Source organism: Amblyomma maculatum, chromosome 1 (assembly GCF_055883805.1).
Source record: "Amblyomma maculatum isolate TAMU_Amacu chromosome 1, ASM5588380v1, whole genome shotgun sequence".
NCBI classification, from domain to species: domain Eukaryota; kingdom Metazoa; phylum Arthropoda; class Arachnida; order Ixodida; family Ixodidae; genus Amblyomma; species Amblyomma maculatum.
The window spans coordinates 10930713-10957664 of NC_139344.1; the positions used below are offsets into that span (position 1 = coordinate 10930713).

The 26952-nt window shown below is 44.7% G+C and overlaps 1 protein-coding gene across 4 annotated transcripts in view; it reads left to right on the plus strand.

Moving 5' to 3' along the window:
* Positions 1-24617, plus strand: part of LOC146201642 (annexin-B12-like) — a 60034-nt gene extending 35417 nt beyond the window's left edge. For 3 of the 4 annotated variants that reach the window (XM_084587727.1, XM_084587726.1, XM_084587728.1), the window contains 4 exons: positions 1872-2061; positions 8464-8522; positions 8612-8734; positions 21894-24617. In XM_084587727.1, the coding sequence (XP_084443853.1) occupies positions 1872-2061; positions 8464-8522; positions 8612-8734; positions 21894-21950 (429 nt within the window). In that variant the 3' untranslated portion in view covers positions 21951-24617. Of the gene's footprint in view, positions 1-1871; positions 2062-8463; positions 8523-8611; positions 8824-21893 lie in introns of all 4 variants that reach the window. The other variant, XR_014703578.1, reaches the window with a different exon arrangement.
* Positions 24618-26952: the final 2335 nt, after the last annotated feature.

A 26952-nucleotide genomic window follows, 5' to 3' on the forward strand; every position in this document is an offset into this window, starting at 1 on the left:
GATAACTGCTTTGGAATATTTTGATTCCATGTATTCCTATAGACGCTAACCCTATTTTTCACCCCCAGTCGGCTGCGGCGCCGCGAGCGCCCCCTTTGTTTGTAAACACGGTGTTGATCTATTGCTGCAGCTGATCATCCCGCATGTTAAACTGGAACACACTTGCATTGCATTTTGTCTCCTCCATCAACTTCCATTTGTGTACAAAAGCTTTTACACGTCCTACTCATTTTAACTACATTAAAGCTCTTTTATATATATATATATTTTTTTACACTTCGAGAGAGGCATGCGAGTCATGCAAGTCAGAACTCCGAGAAGAGGAGACCTCTCTGGTCAAACCACAGTAGAGGCGTTATGATGTCGACAAAGCTGTGCTGGATTTCGATGACTTTGTTTTCTGATAAACATTTAACTGTCCACGGGGAATTGACATGTCACATGACTGACGTGGGTAACTGAGAGGACAGTGACATGCAGCCCAAGAAAAAAAAAAGGGGGAATCCCACGAGATGTTTGATGCGCTTGACACCAATCGGTTGTTCCTTGTCACTCCTGATGCCTACTCTGTTGTGAGGTCAGAATTTAGATGCTGCTGCAATGCAACAAAAGGCAAAGAACGATGTTTTGTTTCCACGGGGTCAAAGTTCATACTTATCTGTCAGTCCTGTTTTTGCAGTAATTAAGTTCTCAAAAAAGAAAGAAAATTGTCATTCCCAATTTTGTCACGTGACTCTTGGAGATTTCATTATTGCAGGGTGCAGCTATGGGGCCACTGTGGTCTCTGTCCCCCTTTTTCTGCTTCTTTAATGCCTGATAGGCATAAACTGAAAGATTCACAGCACTAACAAATAGGCACTCACAAATATACACACAGGACAGACCAGGACAATGTCTATTTGTTAGCGCTGTGAATCTTTCCTTTTATGAATAATGCACCAACTAGCCCAGCAATTAGTTTTACTTGTCAGATAGGCAGTTCGGGGATATTAGAGTGAGAATGAACATAATTCAAACTTATTCGGCTTGCAGCCAAAAATTGATACTCACACACTCCAATATTTTTGTACCTAATGTGCGAACCCGGCTCATAGGGCCTTTCTTCTTTCTGCATGCTTCTATTTCCGGTATGCCCAGCTGTAGTTTTTCTTGGAAGTGGACTCTATTCTTGTCCAGCTCCTCAGCTGGGAATCTATGCGGTGTGCTTTGAGCCAAAACCTTATAATATGCTGAGCTGGGCAAAACAAGGAGGCATGTTTTGTAGCGTGCGAACGCAGAAGTCTGTTGGCTCATGGCATAGCGTGTGGCAGGCCCTAGGTCCTAGGAACCGTTATGGCCGCTGTCTGATATGTGGCACTTGTTCAAATGTTTACGTCGTGCATTTCTATGTATTTGAATCTTTTTCACAGAAACCCACAAGAGCTTTTAAAAGACATGAATATTTTCAACCACATCAGTATTGAGACAGGCAGATTCTTTTGAGATTTTCGATGTTCATATTTTTTGCAAAGTGCTCATATTACTGCTAGAAAATCCATTTTTGCTGCATAGCTGCTTCAGAATGCATATTTTTATTCTGTAAATAGCTGCTCCAAAACTCATTTCGGCCATCACTCCCCTGGACGAGCAAAGGAATTAGTTGACCAGAATTCTTGAGTGCATTTCCTTGATGCAGTTAAGTGACGTATGAAAGCTCTGTTCTGGGAAAGAATGGCAGATTTGAAATCTTTGTAGAATTTTCTTTTGGTGCATCTAGGTTTAGTATCCCGCTTTATTAGCCGTTTTAGGGCTTCCTGATGTACTTGAATCTCTGTGCGGTTTTCTTTTGAAATGAGTATATTTATGCTGCTTTTTGCTTCCACGTTGCGCAGAGACTGTATCAGGCGGGTGTGGCCAAGTGGGGCACAGATGAGTCAACCTTCAATGCCATCCTAGCCTCCCAGAGCTACGACCAGCTGCGCCAGGTGTTCCGCGAGTATGTGCGCTTCGCCAACCATGACATCATGGAGGCCATCAAGAAGGAGATGTCTGGCAACTTCAGGCAAGCCCTGCTTACGATAGGTGAGAATAGCCTTCTCTCTTCAACGATTGCCGTCTCCTCTCATCATCATCGAGAGTATGTGTAAGCATCATAGCGTTGTCTAGCCTGGGTTACAGATTGCTGAATTTGTAAAAAAGGGTCTCATCAAGGTCATGCCATGGCACACGTTGCAAAGCTCTTCTGCTGCCAGCCTTTTTGGGGCGCAGAATGAGCCCGAGGGGCACGTGCTGGTGACGAGTCAGTGGCATAGGCGTATAACCAAACACAGCTATAGTAAGCCCTGTTGATGCATTCCGGCGATTGTACACTCAAAGTCGAGGATAGATATAATGTTTCTTCCGGTTAAGAGCACAGGGTAAAGTAAAATTTTTTTAAATCTTGATTTATTTCCTTCTTTTCGAATTTGAGAAGTTCATCTCTTTCTACACATATTCACGGTCGCATTTTTCTTGGAAAGTCATGTTTTAGGCTCAAAAACTCTTTCTGAAACCTAAGTAGTGAGCGACCACGCCCCCTTTTCGGATACCCTCCGCGTTTATCATGAATTTCTACAAAGAAAAAATCCGCCACTAGATTTTAAAGCTTGTCTGAAATCAGCGACATAGACACACAGTCTGGCAACTATTTTTCATCTATGAGCACAAGATTACGGAGGCTGAAGACATACTACAGGTTGGCCATCAGAAAGAATGTAGGAAAGTTAGACGAAATGCGGAAGGCCATTTGGGCAACATACTTCCACTTATCATCCTTACTCATGCCATGAGCTTTGACCTTAAGGGCCTGATACGTGGTGTGCCTTCAACAGAAGTCAGTTACGAGGGCAAACTTTGTCCATAGGGAGAGTTTGCCTGCATCTGTCTTGGAGGTGATTTAACCCATGTATAGGCAGCTATCGTAGACTGAGCTCTTGGAGAAGGGCCTTCATGAGCGAACTCTGAATGCTAGTCAGTCATTCAGTCATGTTGTTTGGGAACGCGGGTCAAAGAACGTGCAGAAACGTGCAGACCCTGAGGATGGCAGCACTAGATACTGTCATTTCGTTCATTGATGCCAGCATCGCACAAGTCAAAGTTTTGAAGTCTTGTGGCCCAATACCATCAAGTGGCTGAAGTAAGCCGAGGACAGGCAAGTGTACTTTGTGGACCGAGCAGCACAAAAAAAAGAGGCCTGGCAAACGACGCGAGAAATCAAAAACCATAGAAATGATCTTGGCACTGACTATGAAGCTGGGGGCTATTAATAATAGCCAATGACTTTGATGGTGCTTGTAGGAATAAAAAAAAAATTGCTTTTAACCTTTTTTTTCTACATTATGTTCATTTATCTCAAAACTGTTTTTTATCACAAAGCTGTCATTATTTTTTATACCGTTTAAGATAGACGGCGGATATTCCTTTTTCACTCATCTACATAACAGTTGGCAACTACTGAACTAGAATTAAACAATTTGAAGCAGCTCTTTTGTTACAAATGAATAAATACACAAAGAAAGGCAGTTTACTTACTGGATGTTAGTTAGATTAGAATTTTAATTTTCAATTGATTCTGGTATGTCTGGTTCGGCGGAAAATGCGCCAATTTGGGAATATACAGTAAAACCCCGTTAATATGTAGTTGGCGGGGACATTGCAAAAGTATGTACTATCCAGCAGTATACCTTAACAGATTACAATATATTTGCCATTACTCACCCTCCAAAGTGAAGAAAAAAAAATAAAAAAAAGTGTTCCTCAAAAAAGACAGAAAATGTACAGGAAGTATACGACTTGCCCTTAATACGTTTCTGGATTACACAGTATCCAAGTTTCTGGGTTCAAAATGTGACCAAATCCTAGTTGCATAAGATGTATGTTTGCATATGTGCTGCAGTGGTTGCTAAACAAGGCGCATGCAACATCCAATTGCTGGAATACAGCGGCAGTTACCTGCCACACTAGCTTTCTTGCAGTGGCTTGGCGCAAATGGGCAGAGGATAAAAAAAAAATCTAGCTGTTCTTGAGAGCACATAATGTGAATAGTAATGCAAACAGCTTCTTTGGACTGCCCTCTAGCAAGGGAGTGAAGCGTCTGAGAATTGCACTGATCTGCTTACACATGAGGCTGCCAGAACTGGAGGGTGCTAACAAGAACACTCATTCCCTGCAGTGCATTGGGGTTAGGGGCAAAGCGTCTATATATAGGGAAGTGGTTACTTCAGCGTGCACCAAGCTGATAAGCTTTCGGGTAGAAAATTTTAGGCAGTTCAGTTTGTTTTTTATTTGGTTCTCTGCAGTTTGTGGGTGATGTTCACTTGTTTCTTGAGTGATACATGAGAGCAAGAGCCCTGTACAAATGCAGTGAAAGGGCACGTGCATTCTTCTGAAGTAACGTGGCAGCGTTAGAATGTTGCACCTACAGCCATTATTGACTAATCTAATGTCTGATGGAACAGTAGACTCTTGTCACTACGGGATCTGTTTAGGAGTGTTGCAAACAGTGTATTTTTGCATGCCCTGGCTATCTATAGTTAATTCATTTTGACAGTTCCAAGTGTTTTGGGTCATGATGAATTTTGAATGTCATAAACTGATTCGTCTAAGCATTTTATAAAATCTTGGACAGGTATTTGGGATCTATACGGTTTAACCTGGTTATAATAAAATTGAACAAAGTTTTGCAATGTTTTGTTAAGTCCAGGTGTTCGTTATATGCAGCTCCTCGCGCGAAGGCTCGGGAGGACAATGCAGAATGGCAGCTAGAATAAGAAATTAATATAGGTAGGGAAAAAAACGTTCAAAATGTTTACAGTAAACCTTCCTTAGTCAAACTTTTAAAAGTGGTGACGCATTTTGAGACTGTGCCGAAAGTGGCGCAACAGCTCCCACGGCTCATGCGACGCAGCTGCAAGTGGTGTGGGGAGAGAGGAGCGGGGGTGGCGGAGGAGCCAGAGGCACCATACATAGCCAGGCTAGAGGAGAGCGCGCATAGTCATGCTGCCGCCAAGCACAGAGGCGTCCGCTTCTTCATGTGTTCCTATTCTTGGTCTACTCGCCACCATTGCCCCAGGAAACTGTCTGTGTGCCTTGTACCGCCGGTGCTCTCCGCCATCCCCACTACTACATTATACCACTACCGGTGCGCAAGACCCATTGGCAGCACAGTCTTGCAAGCATCAATGGGTGCACACTGTTTGCTCCGTGTATTTTTCTTTGTCCTTTTATGTTTTCACTGCTGCTGAGCATGAAGTATTGCATTTCCACTTTCCAGAAGCAAAAGCAATGGAGACTGCTCCACACGTGTGGCACATTATGTCAGCCGCAGTCACTTGTCGAGATTGTATGCGTTTTTCCTTTCATGTCAGTTCACGTTTTATTGTCTGGAAACATTTTGCAACCAAGTGCCAGTTTAGAGATAGTTGGCGCAGCAAATTTGGCAGTGGCGCAGCAAATTTGGCAGCAAATTGAGCAACATTGTAAAATCGAGTGATTTTGTACATTGAGGGTTTATGAATTGCAGGGGGTCCGTGAAGCAATTTTAAAAGGATACTAAAGAGAAAAATGAAGTGGGCTTGCATCGACAGAATGCAAGTTGCTGACTACAAAAAAAAAAAAAAAAAAAAAAAAACTAACTGAAAACAGAGCTGTTATAAGGTAGTTAAGAAGAGGAACAGAAATACAGGTATCGCCACCACAGCCAAAACGGCCGAGACTCTCAACTAGAAATCACGTGACGCGCAAGGGATCCCGAAGGCTGACAAATGCAAATTACGTTGCCCGTTTGAATGCGGTAGTAGGTTTTGTCTCGAACATGATAACATGCTTTATAACACGTAAACGATGGCAAAACGACAACGTAAATGTTGCAAGGCAAATATAAAAATATATGTGGCGGCGCCTCAGGCGCCCACTTCAGTTTTGGTTATGTTCCGGCTCAGTCACTTCGTGTGTGCTCGGATAGTTTCGTTTCGAGCCTGCAGCGCCTGAAATAAGAGCTCGGCGCAGTGCCTACCTTAAGTGCTTATCGAAGATCATGACTCTGCACCAGGGAGGAAGAAAAAAAAAACTAGGAGGGAGCACGCGCAGCCTCCACAAGCCAACCTCCTCTGACGCTGCTCCCTTCTCGCCTGCACATAATTCTTGGGAATTTAGCCAACATAGTTACCAGACTCAAAAGCAGCTGGGTACATGGTATTCTGTAGTGACTGTGGATGCCCCAGCGGAAAGCCTACCGGAGTGGACTGCCGAAAATTGCGCGTCTCGTCGTAACACATAAGTTAATTTGTTTACAAATGTTGCATTGTACTTGCGTCCTTATAGGCACACTGGTGAGAACCGCAGGTAGGTTTTTCAACCACTGGTTCGTCAGGAAGACTACGGATTCAAAATAACGTATGTTGCATGCTGGCTGCAGCAGTACATGTATTTGAGGTCTGCGTTTCATAAATGAAGCAGACGATTTTCGTCTCGAACAATACGTGCACATACCCTGACAAGCAAACATCTCGTTTCTCGAAGAGTGCGCATAACAGGATACTCACCGTTGGAGCGACAGTTCCGGGCGGTGTATCAGTCTAAGCATCCCGGCACGCAGCATTTCATATGGCAGCTTTTGTCGCTGGGCTAGTTGCTTTGATTCCATTCTTGCGAGACTCAGCGCACAAAGGCGAAGCACAAGAACAAGAAGGATAAAGCGCAAAACACAAGAACACTAAGGACGACTCGACGAAGCTTCTTGTTCTTGACTTCATGCGCTGAGCCCCGCACATCGCGAAATATGCAGCGAAATATGCAGCTCCTGGGCTAGTTGCTTTGATTCCATTCTTGCGAGACTCAGCGCACAAAGGCGAAGCACAAGAACAAGAAGGATAAAGCGCAAAACACAAGAACACTAAGGACGACTCGACGAAGCTTCTTGTTCTTGACTTCATGCGCTGAGCCCCGCACATCGCGAAATATGCAGCGAAATATGCAGCTCCTAGGGCATCAACCCATCTAAAGGTCCAAAGTTTCCTCTATCATCTGCGCTCAGCGCGCTCCTTAGATTTCTAGCACAGGTGTCGCATAGCGAAGGCATTCCTCCAGAGCTGAGTGTGCGAAACCCCAACCAAAACCAGCTACTGTGTACCGCTTGCCGTGTCACGTGACTGCTAAATTCCCATGATGCTTTCCATTATATTTTTGACTAGGCTTCCCTCCCAGCCTGCGGCGCTCCCTTCTCCCATGCTCGGCACGCACTTGCGAAGTATTCTCCGCTCCCCGCGAGCCAGCAATCACGAAGTTCTCTCTTGCATCATAGTGTGCGTCATTGTACCCTACTATGTAGTAGGAGAAAACCAGTTTGAATTCGACCGGCGGGAACAAAAAAAAAAAAACTTCTTATTGCAATTTCTCAGCAATTTAATAATTAGATTTTTTGCTGCCGGATATGCGGCGGCAATGTCACGAAATGCCGCTGATTAGATTTTGATAGCATATTTGGGTGTCTTTAGTGTCCCTTTAAGGGTCCGCGCAACCAACACACACAAAAACAGATACGTCGCGCGATAGTGCCAGCCTGTCTGGACACAGTTTTGCAAGGTTAAAAGCAGAGAGATTCAAAGCCGTCTATAGTTTCTCAATGTAAAAGAAATGCGAGTGTGGAAACGACTCGTGCAAGAGAGAAGGGGGGGAATCTACTGCGTTTGTTGATGCCTACAGTAGTGAGACCTGAACTCTGGCTGCACTGCTAGATGGGGTTGTAATGTAAAGCACCTTGGGTGTCCGACAAGCGAGTGACAGTTTTGGAAGAAGTCAGATCCCGTACCAGTGCCAACATGTCACTTCTTCCCCACGTCCCCTGCAGTCTGGCACGCGCCTTATCAAGTGTGCATTTTTTTAGAGGCCAAGTTACTTTGACTCTATCCCAATTGTAATTCAATTCCCGTAACTGTGATAGCAGTCTGCACAAGATACAGCCTCCCCCTGCCCTTGGTCTCATGGGTCCCCAATCACTTCTGGTCTACAAAGGTCCCCAACACATCCGTGGCTGAGAACTACTGACATAGAGGCTTAACTGTAGGTGTCCAACATGAAGAAATGAAATTCGGCACAAAATTTGGCATCCATCAACACTTGCTCGAATACTCGACTTGCTAGGGGTCACTAATAAATGCATCCTATGTATGATGTGATCAACTGCGTTCATTGCCAAATGAGGAGCCTGATTACAAGCACTAATATCTGACTTGCACACCAGTCACCTGTGCCGGACTACCAGTTGAAGGCTAGGCCTTAGCTGCAATGTTATGAGTGACTAGCATTTACAGGGAGGTAATGGAAGCTGCTTCAAAGCTATTTCTAAACCATGGCATCAGTTTCATCTGTGCAGAACATCCATTGTCCACTGTTTTATCATGGAATCGTACTACTGCTTACCTTTGCATTTTTTTTTTCTTTCTGCAGTGAAATCTGTCTACAACACGGAGCTGTACTTCGCTGAGAAACTCCACGAGGCTATGAAGGTTTGTGGGCATTGCTTACATTCCTTTTAGAACTTTTTCATGAAAAAGTTATGCTTTCTCATTACTATCCTTTTCACACATGCCTACAGGGAGCTGGCACTGATGACAAGACTTTGATCCGCATTGTTGTAAGCCGCTGCGAGACCGACTTGGCTATCGTCAAGCAGGAATATCAGAGAGCTTATGGCAAGAGCCTGGAAGATGCTATCAAGGTGAGGAGCTTTATCTGATTAAAATGAATTGCCTGCAGAGGAAGGCATATCAGAGAGCTTATGGCAAGAGCCTGGAAGATGCTATCAAGGTGAGGAGCTTTATCTGAATAAAATGAATTGCCTGCAGAGGAAGGCAAGCACACATGGGCAGCTTAAGGGGGGACGCGACCTTTGAAAACAGAAATATCGCGAAACAGTAGATTTTTGGAAGATTATATATTCCGGTAGTATGTCTTATAAACTACCATTTCTGTAATTATCAATGTCCAACTCGCCATAGAAATACTCGAAATGAATTATTTAACAAGCGGCGGCAGCCGCGGAGCAGCGAGCTAGCGCCGAAAATTCCCAAACTTTGCGCGCGCGCTATTCCTCTCCCGCCGAACTTAGCGCCGCCATCTTGGTCTTGTTTTGTTTGTGAATTTTTGCGCTTTCTTCTGCCACCCTCGGCGGTGGCGATGGCGGCGCGGTCGAGGCGTGGCTTGCTTCCGATTGGGAGCCTCGTGGCGGCTTTCAAGTTTCCCGCGCTTGAATTTAAGGCTTCGATTGGGCAAAGCGCGCGCTCCGCGAGAACGCTGGGGATCAAGTGACTACTATTGGCTGCTGCGGCCGCTGACGCGTCGGTCTCCGCCGGCTACCTCCCCGCGTCGTCTGCTACGGCTCTTTGCGTAGTCGCTCACAATGTCTCGAGATGCGACACGCATTCAGTGCAGACTTGGCTAGCTTTTTTTTTTTTTTTTTTTCGTTTCGGCGCTTATGCTGCGGAAGATAACCCGGGATGTCGCTTGGCGCGTTTGGGCCGCTCCTCGTTCCTCCGGCGAGATGCCGCAAGAGATACACCGAGAAACCGCTTGCTGCATCAGCGCCGCCCATCATGCTAGGGCGAAAATCGGGAATTCCGATTGTCGCGGCTTGCAGAGCACAGGATCGACGGATCTCAGCATGTGGAAAGTGGTCCGCGGCACCAAGGCGTTCGCTGTAGCCGATCGGCTAGTCGCACAGATGTTCGCTGTAGCCGAGATCGACGGAGCGCCATAGCCCTAATGTATATTTTGACGGCCGCACCGGACTTCTTCGTGATAATTGCGAGTGTTCGTCTTAAGTGGGGCCGTTATAAGTGGGCTCGACTGTACCTGAATAAATTTTTGAGGGCAAGGCAAGCCCATGTATTCAAAATGTTATGTCTGGAATTTGTCATAATTAATTTGGTTAATCAACATAGGTCTAATTGATAACAAAAAATACAGTTCTATGCTATTTTTCAGCGAGAAAATTTAGAAAAAGGGCTTTGTCTTGCCCTGAGCAACCTATCTAGGAATCAGAATGACAAATTGCACTATGCCAGTGCCTTTCGCAATTTCTCCAGGCTTGATATAAAGGACCTATTCGAACCAGTTTGATACACTTCTGTAACTTGAGAACTAGCATGCACAATTCTATGAAACTTGGTGGTTTTTCATTTGTTAATGTCATGAGTCTGTCTTGAAAGTTTCATCATGATAACTTGAGAAACAAAAAAGTTATTGTTCTCTCAACTTTTGAGAGCAGTTTTCTCAGAATCAATTTTTTGCATGGTGTGGCTGCTAGGGAAAGCCATAGCTCAAGAACCGCTTATTAGATTTTCATGAGGTTTTTTTTGTTACATACCAAAGTAAATTTCTCAGGGCAAGACAATTCGTTTTTTTTTTTTTTTCAAAATATTTCATGTGTAATTAGGGGCAGTCAATTAAAATATCGTTAAGTCAGGTGTAAACTTTAACACTAAATTTGGGGCTGTACTAAAATTTTTCAGAGCGGAAATTTGGAAAAAGGGAATTGTCTTGCCCTGGGGAAACTATCCAGGAATGACCATAACAAATTTCACACTGCTAGCACATTTTGCAAATTCTCCAGGCCCGCCCCTAGGGACCTATGTAAACTATTTTGATATATTCCTCTAACTTGAGAACCAGTGAGCCCAGCTCCATGAAACTTGGTAGTTCTTCAAATGTGTGTACTATGAGCATACCCTGAAAATTTCATTCAAATACCTCAAGAAATAAAAAAGTTGGTGTTCAAGGGTAGCCTCCCCCCCTTAAATTAGGCTTAGCATACCACACACAGCATGACTACAGAACTGCGTTGCGCTTATCAGCGCATACCCAGTTCCGCGAAGCTGGTTCGCGCTAACCTTTGCAGTCATGTTGACACAGCCTGCTAAAGCATGTCACTTAGCTTTTCCCATTCCCACTAGGAATGCGGCGTGCCTCAGAACGAGACCTTTTGGTTGGAAGCCAAGCCATGTGGTGAGGCTGACAGAAGCATCTCGATTTAGTGTTTAGTATAGCCCATGACATCATACTTCCATTTTGCTTTGGTGGGACCATTCTGTCATCGCGAAAATACCGCCCCGCTCAAATCGTTCGGTGCACGTCACAGAAAGCAAGCCGAGCGTCTGTTATAGCAGCGCACCGATGCATCAGGTTCGCCGCCACGCGAGAAATGGGATGCTGCCATTGCGCGAACTTACTTGAACGAAAACATAATCACAATGAGCATTTCCTCTCACTCTTTTACGAAATGAGCGATGCACGATTAAAAAAAAAGCATTAGAGGGCTCATGGCGAGAAAGCGTGGTGCGACACAGATGCATAGAAAGGAGAAAAATATAAGAAAGAAGGGAAAAGAGTAGCTGTTGCGCAATCTTACGCAAGACGAGAGACCGCGTGAAGACTGAAGGAGAGAAAACTAGAGGCACGGCCCTAAACACGTGCGATGTACTGTTCTACGCAGGGAAGCCTGGTGCTGCGCACGGTATTGCGCTTGCTGTTTCGCGCTGTCATAGGCAGTGATTTAAAACTGCACTGTAACAGGTGTTTCACTTCCTGCGACTGCATAATTAGCAGTATGACTTTACATTGAACCCTATGGGAGGCAGAGAGGTGGCCGGAAAAAAGTGTTATAACTGGTCCTGCACTATAAGCGGTTATATTGTAAGTTGTCTACACTGTTGTTTGAAGTTTGTTTTCGGACAAACATTTTGTGGGAGAAAGATGACATGTATTATGCCTAATTATGTTTCTCTTATTACTGCTTTTCAAAAATGTGATTTTCTTCCTCCGTGAGAATCTGCACTCAGTATAGACTTATACTATATGCAATTTTTTTTTTTCTTTAGTGGTAGTACCAACATTGGACGGCCACCAGTCCATTTGTGAGTTCTTAAGACCAGTAATATTGGGTGGGGACATTACCTTGTAAAAGCTTTAGGTTCTCAGCTCTTGATAACTCTCCAAACATCATGCTGACTGCTCCTGCACATAAGTGGAACACAGATTATGTTTCCCCCCATTCGTGTGATGACTCTTATTTTGCGATGAATTGGCTTGGGCCCAGCCACTTTCCTCTAAGGGATAATGTATTAAAAATTTATACTACGACCAAAATTACTTACGGCCCGCTTCGCACGATGCTCGACAGGAATTGTGCGGAATGCGATGTGATGGTGGAGCACTTCTTTGACAGATGTCATGTCAACCCAGGGTGTTCGAAATAGACCTTTCCACAAATTGCAGTGCCGCACCATCCCCTGACGGATCTGCGCAAAGCATGATGGGAGAACAGTGCGATCGCTTCCCACGTTTGCTGTTGGCAAATGTGTTGACGTGCTGCGCCGCTGCTTTCTGCTATCATGCGTCTTCTCATGCGCATTGTTGTTGCTTCTTTGCAAACTGCAGCAAGCACCCTGGATTGCTTTGATAGTTAGCTGCTAGTCTTTGTGCAATTTTTTCGCAACTTTTAAGCGAAAGCTTCACTATAGCTTCACTATGCCATGTAAAGCCAAGGTGGCCATGCGTGGCACACGCCGCTACACCAGACGTGCCGTAACCATGGCGGTGTTTCGCCGCTCGGCTCCAGATGCGCGCTTTGGCGCGGAGAGGAGAACGGTTGTTTCCGCACTGCACTACGAAGAGCTGCAGTGGGCGAAAGCCAGACTTTTTGTGTCGGTTGATGGTCTGTGGATTTAGAACGAAACACCCAACTGTGCAACATGATGCAAAGGAATGGTGGGTGCAACATACTAAACAAAAGAAAACAGTGGAAAGCACCCAGAGCAGCAAGGATGCCAAGATGGCAGAGAAAAGTTTGCCTGAGAACTTGTAGAGTCGGAGAGACGTGAGTGCGGCAGCGCTCCACTTTCTCGGGGGGCTTTGCGCGGCTGCTCGGTGGCACAGCGGAATTACTGGAAAGGTCTATTGCATGCAATGATGCAATCTAGCGTATGATCGCCTCTAGGGACAGTTCTGATGATGGCTCTAACCCGCGCATGCGACCCACGGTCGCCGGTGCATGGTGGCTCTCATCTTTCTGCTTTTCCATGCCTTTAGCTGATGAAAGCGTTATTAGAAACCAGTTTTATGTTCGTAATGACATGGAAGTTATTGTGCTGGTGGTAGCTAGATTTCTATGTAGTGATGGCTAGTTCTAAACCGCTTCTAGCTACGGAGCACATTCTCAACATGCAGTGACCGGAACACATGGGGCCCCATCAAAGGCCGCCTTTTCAGTGCCAAGAGGTCTGGCTGCACAATGTCTGTACAGTTGAGCCCGGATAAGTCGAATTTTATGTTATATCTAACTCGCGGATTATCCCCTTGAAAATCCTATGTAAAAGTATAGGAAAGCTGTGTCGTGTATTTAACTCCAATTTCACCGGTCGTTCGATGTATCGAACTCCACACCACGCACTGGAAGGTGCGTCTTCCCCAGAGACGATTGCATCACCCGTGGCCATTTTCAAGCGACGCGGCCACGCGTTGAAGCAATGAGAGAGAACATTCCGGCGACTGCTGGTTTAGAGTAGTGCCGCGCCCTTTCCCAAAGGCGTGCATTTGCAGTGATCGTTTGCTGCACACCAGCATGTGACGTTTGCAAGCCATGTGAGTGAAGGAACAATGAGGAACTGGTTTGGCAATGGCCGGTATGAAGCAGACTCCGCTAATGCAGCCATAGTGTTCGGAAGAGGGGAATCAATGCGATAGACTAGTGCCATGATAGACAGAAGCGCAAGGGTGTGCCCATCCTGCTGCCGAGCTTTCTCTCTCCCCTTCCTCTCTTTCCCGGTCTTCGTTCGCAGCCGCACGCACTACGCATGTGCCGACAAGCCAGCTCAGCCCATGGGAGACAGAATGCCGGACGCTTTTTCCAGCATGGCCCTCTGTGCGCGTCTTGTGTCGTGCTGAACATGTGGAGTAGCGTGAGCTATGGCGGCTACGGACGTTAAGAAGGGGCAGATGTGTGTGTGTGTGTGTGTGTGTGTGTGTGTGTGTGTGTGTGTGTGTGTGTGTGTGTGTGTGTGTGTGTGTGTGTGTGTGTGTGTGTGTGTGTGTGTGTGTGTGTGTGTGTGTGTGTGTGTGTGTGTGTGATTGCGGGAGTCAACCATGCTTGTCATCGTGCTGAACGTGCGACATAAGCTATGGCAGCTGCGGACATTAAGAAAACTGCACATTTGTTTTTTGTTTTTTCTTTTGTGACAGTCATCCATCCTTGTCGTGCTGAACGTGTGGTATAGCGTAAGCTATAGTGGCTGTAGATGTTAAGAAGCTACAGATTTTTTTTTAATGCAAGAGTAGTTTATTTTTGCAATTATGAATCAACGAAAGCACGCGGGCAGCTGCGATCATGACCCTGGCTTTTAGCATTGTTCGCACAAAACGGCTTTGCAGCTGTCACGCATCTAATAATTTTGTGACTCCGCTCGCTCCAAGCGCGGCATGATAAATCGAACCAGGCCTGTGCAATGAAGCCATTACGGGCACTCGGCCAAGTTTGCTTACTGCCACCACAGGAGGTAACATCAAAAGTGTAGTCATAAATACACCATGACGTTATCGCTGCACAGCACCTTGGAGCACTGCCAGTAAATGAGCTGTGGCTGTGACGGCCGAAACATTAACGCTTTTTTTTTTTTTCTCAAATTCTCTCCTGCAAAAGTGGAGGGTGGGTTCATTATGCGAATGGGTTGTTTGCACGACAAATCAGGTATAATTTTTCACGATTGCAAGCAGCGTCTCAAAGCAGATTTTTGTGTATCGAATTATCTATATATGGAACTATTTCGCAACTTTTCTTCGAGTTTGATATATCTAGGTTCGACTGTACTACCATATTTACTTGCACAATTTGGGCATCCTTGACTTGTTACCAGTCCTTATGAAAATCTTTTACCGACATATTTTATGCTCCCTGCTCAACTTTTGTTGCTTTTTTTTGCCACCGAGAGATGCGAGTTGTTAGGTAAAGGCTTCTGAAAGAATGTGATGTTAGTGTGCTTGGAACCTCACCCACGCACTGGGTTAGGGCGAGAGCTAGCCGAGAGCACTATCAGCATTCATTGAGCACCTGTGCTTTTATTTCAAAAGGAAGGAAGGCACCAAGTTTTTTTATTAAACAGAAGGCTCTGTTACAAAACACTGCACTGACCCCCTGGCCTTGTTACAAGCAAATAGCCCTGCCACAGCACCCAAAAATGGGGCCATGGTGCTGGGCGCGCCGGGCAAAAGCCATCTACGCAGGCAGCTAGCTACCCACTTGCAGGCCACATGGCCAACCAAAGGATAAAAATGCGCGCGACACATCACGAGGGAAGATGACGGATACATGAAGCACATTTTGACGACACAGGTGGCACGTAGGTGGCTCATTGCAACACGCAATTAGCCACCTACGTGCGACCTTTGTCGTCATAATGTCACTGGTACTGGCTGATGGTGACAAGAGAACAGTGCAAACGCAGAAGTGTCAGCACCACACAGGTAGGTCCAGGGCTCCTTTTGGACCTCAACTCAGGCAAGCATACAGGGTGCGCACGTTTACAGCCTGTGCACACTGTACCCAGAGAGAAAACTCAGTGCACTCCGTTGCTGCTCTTGTCAGCAACTGTCTCCCCATTTGCTTCCTGCACATAGCCTCTCATCGAAACAGTCCAGTATGTCACCGGGGGGTGACCGATGGGGACGTGCGAGCAACGCGGAAAGAACTTCAAGGGAGGGGTGAGTGACAGCAGTTCTGGAGGACGTCCCTTTGAAAGAGGTCAACAGCATGACTGCAGTCCCCTCGCTATCTCAGTGACACCACAGGAGGTCTTTAACAAGCAAAACAAACAGTGGCAGTGTGTTCTGCATCGCTGTGGGAGCACAATCTCCACAGGATTCAGAGATCAGTGTCTACACAAAAATGTGAAGTATATATCTTACATTTTTATCCTTGTAGCACATTTAGGACATATTGGCTAAATCATGTAAATTTGCACACCCCCTCTGAAGCCATAGATTGAAGGGGAAAAAATGCGCAAGACGTGGGAGCAAAAGCATTAGCTTATGGTTTCTACAGTGGGAACAGCCGACCAACCAACCACCAGAGGTTCGTGCTTCGCACAAGCCAAGGCTCAGATCAGCTGTCACCACGTGCACACTGGAACTCCACAGCACACATTTAGCCTCTACAGGAAGGAAAGGGATTTAGTGCAATGGAAAATGACTCCAAGATCACAAAGGAGACATTTATTGAATGCTGCCCTCCAGCGATACACACACACACACACTCGGTCACCACATCCTGAGAGCACGCGAGAAGCAAAGCTTCACTGCACGCACAAAGGGCAGAAGAATGCATGCCGCTCATACACAGGGATATGTTGTAATTTTTTTCATGGTGACCGCACGGCTGTTTTGAGAGAGAGTGGGCAAGCAATGCAAAGTATGCCTGTCGGGGATCGCTAGACCCCAATTGACAGGTTCGAGCTGCACTGTAAGTCGCAGGACCCTGAGCAAGCGAGCTCATTATACTCTGGTCTGCACATACAAAGGGCCTGGCAGACCTAAACAGCGCACCTTACAATGTCTCGAAGGGTTCGCTCTCTCTTGGACTTGCTCGAACCGTCGCACAGGAGCAGTGGTTGAAGCTGTTTCCGTACTTCCACCAAAAGGGGTCAATGAGAAAATGCCATTGGGATGTCAGGGAGCAGCTGTGGCGGAATGAGTCACTAGTCATTCGGTCACCTCTCCACTGCCTCAAGCAGGAGAAACATTTTGAGAACACTGCGGGAAGCAGGCGGCAGCCACACGCAGGGGAAATGAAACTATGCCCAATGTTTATAGATCCCTTTCAGTTCCGCATCTCCTCGGCGTGTCCATAGGGAGCAGGCGGTCCGCCGCTGCTCCCTCCACCTCGGCGCTAGTGCCGACCTTTGCGCCAAGGAAGAGAGCCGTCTGTTACAGAAGCTCTGCGCTCCACTCTGCTTCCCGAACTGCTCTGAAGCATTGCTCGCGCTCTGTGGCATCATTATCTGCGATTTATAGGTTTATGGACTTGAGTGTCGTGACAGTAAGGACGATTGCTTCTTAGAAAAAATGGGTGTCTGCGATAATTATCGCTTTGGCGTGTGCATTTCGCCATTTGGTTGTAATGCCTGCGTGCATATACTACGTATAAGTGCAAATAATGACAGGTATCGCCGCATGCTACAACACTCAATGGTGTTTCAGTCTTGCCAGTCACGTTAGGTCTTACGCGATAGGTTATGCAAATACTCCGGTCGAAAATTCGTCGGAGTAGTAGTTGTAGTCTGCACCGTGCTTCGGAAATAATAGGGGGCCTGGGTAAAAGAAATCGTTCCGTGATAATCTTTAGTTCTAGTGATTGATGACCGATCTGTTTGTGGTAAACGATAGTGAGTTAACGAAATCACTGAAGCTAATTGAGTGGGGAATTAAAGGAATTGAAGAATGTATGAAAAAGGGGGTTCAACGATGTCAGGATGCTAAGAATGGAAGCCAATGCTCTATGATGCTAATTAAGTAAATGTCAGTGTGCAATTGATCAATTAAATAATTGAAATAGTTAAAAAATGAAGCCTGCGTTAAGATGTGTACTGCGCAGAATGGAAAGGCAATGTTAGCAGATGCTAAGTATCTGAGTAAAAATTGAAAAAAATGAAATGTGACAAGCACTGTCTGTATATGCAAAACGCTATAGTGTCTTAACAGCGGACCATCAGTGTCGCCGTTATTTTTAGATTTTCCGACGTGATCTAGGTATATTGCCTTGGAAGCGAGTGTGTGCTCACTATGCTCACTCCTTTTTCATTGTGTTCCGTACAAATTAACATTTTCCTCATCATTATTGTTTTGAGCAATAGCACACACGCCACCCGAAAAAAATTTTGTCAGGCGTACGTCTGAAGCCTCTGACAGTTGATGCCATCTGAACCCGAGGCTTCAGGCGATTAAAGGACTGCCTTATAAAGGATCGACACACCTGTTATTGGTATATATTCTAACCTGACAGCTGTTGTATACTTTCATAAGAGTTTTTGGCGCTTTCTTCGCCCCTTTCCCAAATTGGTTCAAGACCCTCATACCTAAAACGACTAGACCCAGTCCACAACCTAGGTCTGCGTCTTTCGACCGGGGCATACAGGACGTCGCCTGTGCGAAGTCTGTATGTAGAAACCAACGAACCATCTCTTGAGGACAGAAGAACCATGCTAACTTGTTCATACATTCTTAAGATCCGTTCGCTACCAACACACCTCTGCTACCCCATAGTAACAAAGTGCCCGTCCAGAACCCTGTTCAACAACAAACCGCAAGCAGTCAGACCCCTCCTCCTCCGCTTTGAACAGATGTGCGAAGAAATAAAAATACTCGATACACTCCCCGACATTGCACAATGCCCTGATCCATTACCCCCTTGGTATAAATTTCCCTGTGTATGCGACCTTACTTTAACACAGTTTGACAAACAACAAACTCCACACGAACACATATTACAAGAATTCCTGACATTAGAGGAAAAATACAAAGACCACAATACATTTTATACCGATGGTTCTAAAACGACCTCATATGTTGGTAGTGGTGTCGTAGAAAACAATCGCCAGAAAACGGTTAGGTTGTCCAATTGTGCATCAGTGTTCACTGCAGAAAGTTATGCCATATCTATAGCTGTGGAAAAAATAATAAAATGAAATATTGAAAAGAGTATAATCTACACTGACTCCCTCAGCTTAATCACAGCATTACACTCTAAAAATGCAACAGAACCTTTAGTGGGAAAAATAATACATTGTATAACATCAGCCGAAACACGAGGTTACAAAATTAAATTCTGCTGGGTACCTAGCCATGTCGGAATCGTAGGTAACGAGACAGCTGACGAATGTGCAGCAGCTGCCCGAAAAGCAAAAAATAGAAAAAGTAAATGTACCACGCAAAGATGTTTTGAAATTCATACGAAAAAAGCTCAGGGAAAAATGGCAAGCCTCATAGAAAAATGAAATAAACAACAAACTACACGTCGTGAAACCAGTTGTCGAAGAATGGAAGTCATGCAGTCACCAGAAACGCTTCATGGAGGTAATATTATGTCACCTTCGAATAGGACACACGCATCTTACTCATAGTTTCATTCTCAAAAAAGATGAACCCATATGTGAAGACTGTGGACATGGACTGACTATAAACCACATTTTAATTTCATGTAAAAAACTCTAAAAGCTACGGAAAAAGCATTTCACTCAATTTTACACCAAACAGATGCCATTCCATCCATCACTTCTCCTAGGAGAGAATGCAATTGTAGACATTTCATGTGTTGTTAGTTTCTTAGAAGAAACATCTTTCCTGAACAAGCTATGATATCTTAACACTTCATTCCTTCTTTAAAAAAAAAAAAAACCATAATATACCTTGTGCTTGGCGCATGATAGCCTGAGTTGCTTATGCGCCATAAAACACAACACAACACATTTGTTTCTGTGTTTTCTGCTGGCTAAAACGGCACGAATTAACCAGGCTCTTCAAATTACGGCCGCGAAGCGCACTTTTTTCTTGGGTTAATGTAGTGCATTTTGTTTTCTGAACCTTCATCCTTTTCAAAATCTTTAGACCTCTTTTATCATTGAAAAGAAATTCGTCCTGTTTGTAGAAGACAGTCCCTCCGCTGTTAAAGGTCCAACGAGCCTTGCATAGTTTCCAAAACATGCACAATCGCCTCTACATCTCGCAAAGCTGCCGATCTCTATGTAACCATAAAGTGTAAATTTTTTTCCCAATCAGTTGATTAAATTTCACTCATCTCATTTACTCTATCTTTCGCACATCGCTTTGCATTGTGTCACTCAGTGCATCTTTGGTGGTACTTATTTTTAAATTCTTGTCGTTCCTGATGTAGACAGATGTATAATATAGATGATTAGGCCATATGCTAGGAAATGTATGACGCCTGAGGGACCGTGCCGTGCCGGTCGCTAGAGTTTGACCACTTCTTCGGTGAACGCATGTTTGTAGAATTTAGTAATATATAATCTCTTCCCAGAACTGTGTGTTGCACACGCTTCATGTTGTTCGCAACAGTTTGGCTCTCCGGGGAACCATTGTCTCCCAGTGCATGACACTTGGCCATTTGGCGGCGGAGAGAAGTGTCTCTGCTTCCAGTTACGGCGGTTCCGGCTGAAATAGTATGGCTCAAAATGCATTATAATATGTTTCCTTAGTCCTGACACATTCTGAAAAAGATAACTGAAAATCACCACCTACCCTCCGATTGATTTTCAAAATTTTGCGCTAGATAAATGTCTGGCAGCGCACGGTACTTGTAAATCAATAATTCATGGCCAGTGCCGGCGCCCCCATTTAACTGCAAGGTAACGTGCAGTACAGCTGTGGATTTGCAGACACTAACACAGAAAAACAAGAATATTGTATGAAAAAAACACTAAATTGATGCACACATTCTACCCTACCGCAGCATCGGCCGCGCTGCCGTATCGGCGTGGAGCAAACTTCGACCGCAGCGCTATTTCAGTACCTAGGCGCAAAGCGTGGCCACTTTAGGCGCAGTTTTAAAACTAAAAAGGATCTATAAACGATGATTATGCTAACCATGTGGTGGCGATGGTGATGGGGATGATGATGATGATGAAAAACTTGGTCCCGCTCATGATTTAGCTTGCGTTCATGCCACGAGTGGTCTTATGCTTACCCCAGCTTCCGCCTGTAACTTGCCCCTCTAGTAATTTACTGCTGGTGTCACGCCAACAGTAAGGAGGTATCCGGCCACATTAAGTATTGGCAGCATTCAGTGAGCTCAACTGTGTAGTCCATCTGCCATATTATTTTGTTGAGCAAATAAAATTATATGCAAAGAATTGTAAAGATACCTAGTCTACAATGGGATTACTCAGGCTATTACTACATGATGCGTGATAACAAAATTTGCTGCCATACATTGCTTCTCCCATGCCCATGTCCATTGAAGAAATGGACATGGGCAGGACATGTAGTGCGAAGAGGGGATAACCGATAATCGCTGAGGGTAACAAACTGGATTCCAAGGGAAGGGAAGCGTAGCAAGGGGCGGCAGAAAGTTAGGTGGGCGGATGAGATTAAGAAGTTCGCAGGAGTGAAGTGGATGCAGCTAGCACAGAACCGGGTTAAGTGGAGAAATATGGCAGAGGCCTTCGCCCTGCAGTGGGTATAATCAGGCTGATGATGATGATGATTGCTTCTTTTCATAGCTCTGCTCTCTGGAAAAGCACTTTCAGTTTACGGTACCCGTGTAGATATTCGAAACAGTTTAAAAATAACCTTTTATGATAGTCGGAAATATTAAGATTGCATCCAGCTTTTATTTTTCATATATTCGCGCATCTCTAGTTACATGACCTGCATTTCAAGCCACTGTAGCTATTCAGTTCCAGTTAAGAATATTTACCAGCACCTCCACAGTAGCATGCTGAAACTTGTGGCAATGTCAGTCTGTTGAGTGCCGTTTTTTTTTTTTTTGTGTGGAAATTTCTGCTCGGCATTTGGTCTTTTTGGTGGCAAAATGTTCTTCTGGCATCACTCGGCTAGCATTAGGCTCAACATTTAATCGCACATCTGCCTTCCTGTGTTTCTGAGCATGCAAAGTTTTGAGTCCTGCAAGATAGATCACTAACTGCATCCCCGATTAGTGAGACCTTTTTTTTTTATGTTGCAAGTTCAGGTTTGCTGTACAGTGTTTAGATAACCATGATTGTGGTTTGTACTTAAGTTTTGTGGCCTCCAAGCAGGGTTACATTTGGCTTATTGTGGTTCAAGCACATACTCGCAACTATTTTTTTTTTCCTGTGCAGGGCGACACCTCTGGCGATTATCGAAAGGTCCTGCTTGCGCTCGTCTCTGGAAACTAAATGTGCCCAGGGGTACTGTCACTCCCGCCTTCGAGAGATTGCGCTTGTGACATCTCGACAACGCCATGTGGAAATTTCCTTTCCTTTTCGACTGTCTACAACAGTCCTTTCACTCTGCTCGCATTCTCAGCCTGGTGTTGGTACTTCAGCTTACACTTGCTTCTCAGTGTTGTAGAACTCTGCTGCCGCCACTCCAGCTGCCTTTGCTGCAGTTTCTTGCTGTAAAATTTTTCTCTGTGTTGATTCATAGTATCTTTTTTTTTTATTAGATCTGAAAGTCTTGTTGTCCATGTGTTACACGTTTCAAATTTGAGAGGAGTGTAGTTATCTGTTGCCATTGCACTCTGTTAAGATTTGATTTTGCCGATGCCATCGAACACCTCGCGAATCTTAGCTTTCAGCAAAGTCGTGAAACTCATTGTGAAAAAGCATCTTAATGGTTTTTAAAAACGTTAGCTGAGAAGCTTTTGTAAGAAAGCCATGTCAGTCTTTTTAAATACAAGATGGAATCTAAAGTTGTTGCGTAGTTAGAGGTTTATACAAAGGTACTGCCACATGGGACCATAACCCAAATTGTGAGGAGTGCATTTTGAGTGCTGCATGCTGTTAGGTGGGCATACAGTGAAATCTGCCTGGAATGGTGTGCCCGAGACGGTCCATCCCCCCCCCCCCCCCCCCTCGAGCCTTAAATTCGTGGTCTTTCTCGTTGCTTGTTTTACCTTTTTTAGTGTAGTGTTGTTTTGTTATGTTGATATAGTTTTTAAGCTGTTGTTGAGTGTTCAGAGTTTAATGTTTTATAGGTTGTCTGTGCCACGACTGGCATGCCACACAGTGGCGAGGTCTCGGCATCCGGTGCATGTGAAACCCCGGTGAACGTCTGTCTTTTGTTGCAAGGTGTTGTGTAACACTTGTGACTAGTTCTAATTCTTTATTGCATGAACGTGGTCTGAGCTTAATCTTGTCCTTGTTTTCTGTCTTGAGATATTTGATTAATGCCTGTTGTCTGTATTAACTGGAGCTGTGCAAATATATGCTAACAAAGCTACAAAATGCTCTTTCAGAAAATCACGTGCTGCAAGCCTATCAATGAAGATTGGGTAGCAGTACTTCATTGTGAACACTGCCCTTTACTATAAGCCAAGAGTTATTCTTAACACGCAAAGAAACGTTTTGGAATTCAGTGATAGAAGCTAAATAGGGAATAGTGCTACTATTGCCCCAACTGTTTAGAGTTGATTCTGTATTCGCACAGTTCTATTTTCTCATGGTACTTAAAGTATGCTTAATACTTCACATACTTGTCTTGTGTGATGTTTTTTCTACCTGCTTTGGAAAATATTTTAATGGCAGTTTTATATATTTATTTCTAGCATTCTTGTTGCGTATTGCCTACAACAACTTGCTTTTCTCCCTGTCCCTGTTTTCTAAATCCTTTGGAAATCTGTCTTCTCTTTCTTTTTTTTTTTTTTTATTTCATTGCTACCAGCCGTCTGGTGCCTTGAAAGCAGATGTAATAATCCTGCAGAACACAGCAGCGCACACAGAGAGAGGACACTGCAAGTCAAGCCTGAACAGCCCCCTTTACATATACTTCAGGCTTAATTCTTGGATTTCTTGCAGCAAATGCATGTTCACTTCAGGTACCAGATTGTCTGCAGGCTTGCACGTAGGCTTTGAGCGTGTGATCTTGGCATAGCAGGTGATATTCGAACTCGCGAAAGTGACTTGCGCGTACGTGTTCGAATAGCAGTTCTATTGTAAGGTCACCCGTGGTGATTGTGCACTCTACTAACTCATGCACTGCACTAACATGGACTTTTAGTCCATTTTTTGATTAAATGAGGCATGGCAAATATAGCGGAGTTTGAGGATATATACGATGTGGCCAATCGGTGTATCTGGCAGTCATTGATGAACAACTCGATGCCAATTGCTTTTAGGGCACTCCCAAGTAAGGTATGCTTTTCAGCATGCACTTTATAGTTTTCAACATGTTTATTATTAGCTCTGTTTGGTTTTTCTCCACTTTTCTGCTGTAGAACATGATTTAATCACCTGGCTTCTTTTTGTATGTTTGTATCTTACATGCTTTTTTTTTTTGTGGCACTTTTAAATTCTCACATGTAAGCACTTGGCTGCCAGCATTGCCAGATAACTTAGTATCCTAGCCTCGCATTAGTGCCTTGCAAGCTTATTGTGCTATTCTGAGCATGTGCTATTATAGTATCTGAGAGGTGTAGAAGTGCACATGCCAAGCTACTTTATTACCGGCACAGCATAAGTAGTGCATGAGTGTTCAATGGCAAGCATTAATGGGTCACAGCAGTGGTGTAGGGTCTCAGCATCAAGCTAGAGTGTATCCCTTATCTTGTCAGGGCAGCATTTCTTTTTTGTGTAATCTGGTTGCCCATAGTCGTTAAAATGTAAGCTATTTGGTGTGTAGTTAACTTTTTTTTTTTCAGCTTACTTGTTTTTGACTGGTGCTGCAAGACAAAGTGGGCTTTAGAAAGAAATGAACAATCATTGTCCATTCTCCTGTTTACTGAATTATGTACTGCCAAAAGTATCCACTGTTATTCTGTTGTGACTAATCTGACAAGATCTTTGAAAATTGCTGTCAATTTATACAGTTACTAACCTATTGAATAAACTGTTGCATGCTTACAACCCTTCAAGGCTTTTTTGCTACAGCACACAATGTGCGTTAGTTGGAAATCGGTAAAAACTGACTGCAGTTTGCCCGCTCGTGTTTCTGCAGTGACAGTCTAGAATTTCCTTCGGGCAGCTCCAAAACGAGGTGTTGCTTTGCCTTGTTAGTGGCTTTGCTGCGTTGAGCTTTGCAACTGCTTTGCCCGACTGCCTTGGAAACATCGATTGGCTTGGTGTGGATAAGAACTGCTTGCAAGTGGGATTGAAACATGCTCGATTGTGGGAAATGCAGCAGCTCTACCAATGCTGTCATTACGCCCATGGGAAGCTCCTTTGTTATGTGTAAAAGCCTGCAGATATACTAGTTTTGGGCACACTCTAGCATGGGCTCCTTAAAGGGCCACTGTCCAGGGAAGGATCTTTCAAGTGAAGGAGCCCAGTGTTTCGATCAGGTACTGGAATTGTCTGTGCAAAATGCTACAGTGACACGCGTGCCGCAAAGCAACCAAAATACAAATCAAAGCTCTCTCATGCTCTCCTTCGGGAAGCCAGCTTTCCCGTTCCCTGAGCTGCCCGTCGAGCCGCAGCTATGACGTTTTGTCGAAAACGACGTCCATTGGTCCGTCTCTCTAAGGGGGAAGGATGGGTGTCTAGCGCTCGCTGCGCGCTCTTTCCTCGCCACGGCCTGACTGAATCCAGCGGCACGAGCTCCCTCGCCCATTTTTTTTTTTTTTTCGCGCACGCGGAGTGCACGCCTCACCTCCCGCCAATCGCGGAAGAGGAATTTGTCTTGGGGAGGCTAGACGACCCGAGCAGGAGAGTGAAAAACCTTTGCAAGGGAACGGAAGGAGAGAAACACGTTAGAATCGGGTGATTGCGGTGGCTGTAGCTGCGTTATTAGTTACTCTTTTCAAAAACATTTTGAAGCCTTGCGTTCTGGGGGCGAAGTCTCGTAGTCACCGGAGAAGAAAATATTTTCGACCGGAGGGTGGACAGTGGGCCTTTAAAGTATCTTCAGAGAGTGGCAGTTTTAAATATGCCAGTAGAAACTTCTTTTTCAAGGTATAGTCGGGGCAATGTTAATAAATATGCCTTTGCTTTAGCATTTAGTTTTTGCAATTCATTTTTTCATTACCGTTACATAGGCCCAGAGTTTTCTGCAGCGTGGAACTCCCATGAATTCAAATCTGTGTCCACAATATTCCACCTAAAGACTGTTTTTAGGCGCTGTATAATAGACTCTGCACACTCCATGTGAGCCTTCATCAGAATCGAAGGTTAGAATTTATTGGGTGGTGCTTGATATTTTAATTCCAGAAATTAAACGTAATTGTTCATTATATATATTGAACAATTATACCACACATTATATATATATATATATATATATATATATATATATATATATATATATATAATCTTGTATAGCTATAGCAGTTCCTCTGAGATTCTTAGTAACTTTCAGAGTTGGAAGGTGGTTAATAATCTGAAGTGCACATTTGATTTCAGTCTAGAACAGAAAAGGTCACGTGCACGTAGTCATTAGTGCAAGAAGCGACATTCTTCTGCAACTTTATTTGAACCGTTCTCCCACCTCGATCGGAGGAGCCGTGTGCAGACATGGTTTCGGCGCAAATGGCGAGAAACCAAAGCCGTCTGCAACAAGATTGAGGGAGCAAAAATGTCAATGCTGGGTTTCCGGCAATAGGCAGTGGTAGCGGCATCTAGCATCATTACGAAAATGTGCCATTGTGTGTTCACAGCCGATCTGCTCTCCCTCGAGACCGGCCGTGGCATGTATCTGCGCTTTAAACGTGCTTTCCTCCGGCGACGCCAGATGGTGCTACTACTGTACTCTGCCGGAACAGTGCCTCCTTGAGTCGTTGGTGACATTCGCGCTCTCACTCAAGTTGCGAACTATTCTGCTGGTTTCACATCATGTGCGTTTGAACTAGATAAGCACCGCTGTCACCTATTATGCAACAAAAGGGCCAAAACGCAAGCTTTCTGCGCGGTTTCAACGAAAACCAGCCAACAGTCGAGGCGGATGAATTTTTCAAAACGGTTTAGCTGAATTTGCAGAACGCTATTTTAGAACTCCAAGGCACTTCGACAAGCGACAGTTAACTACCCGCAGATTTCGAAGCCAAGTGGAGGCAGTGTATTGCATGCAGAAGGGTCTTCGTGAATTAATTTACAGGAAATATCCACATGCTGTGGTAGGACAGGTTTCCACTTCATATTCCATGTTTCTCTGCAAAGTCTGTATGTGCAACACGCCAACCGACACCGCGCGATCAAGTCTCGCAGACTACTACTCGAGGCACGAACATGGCACGCCAAACCATAGTGG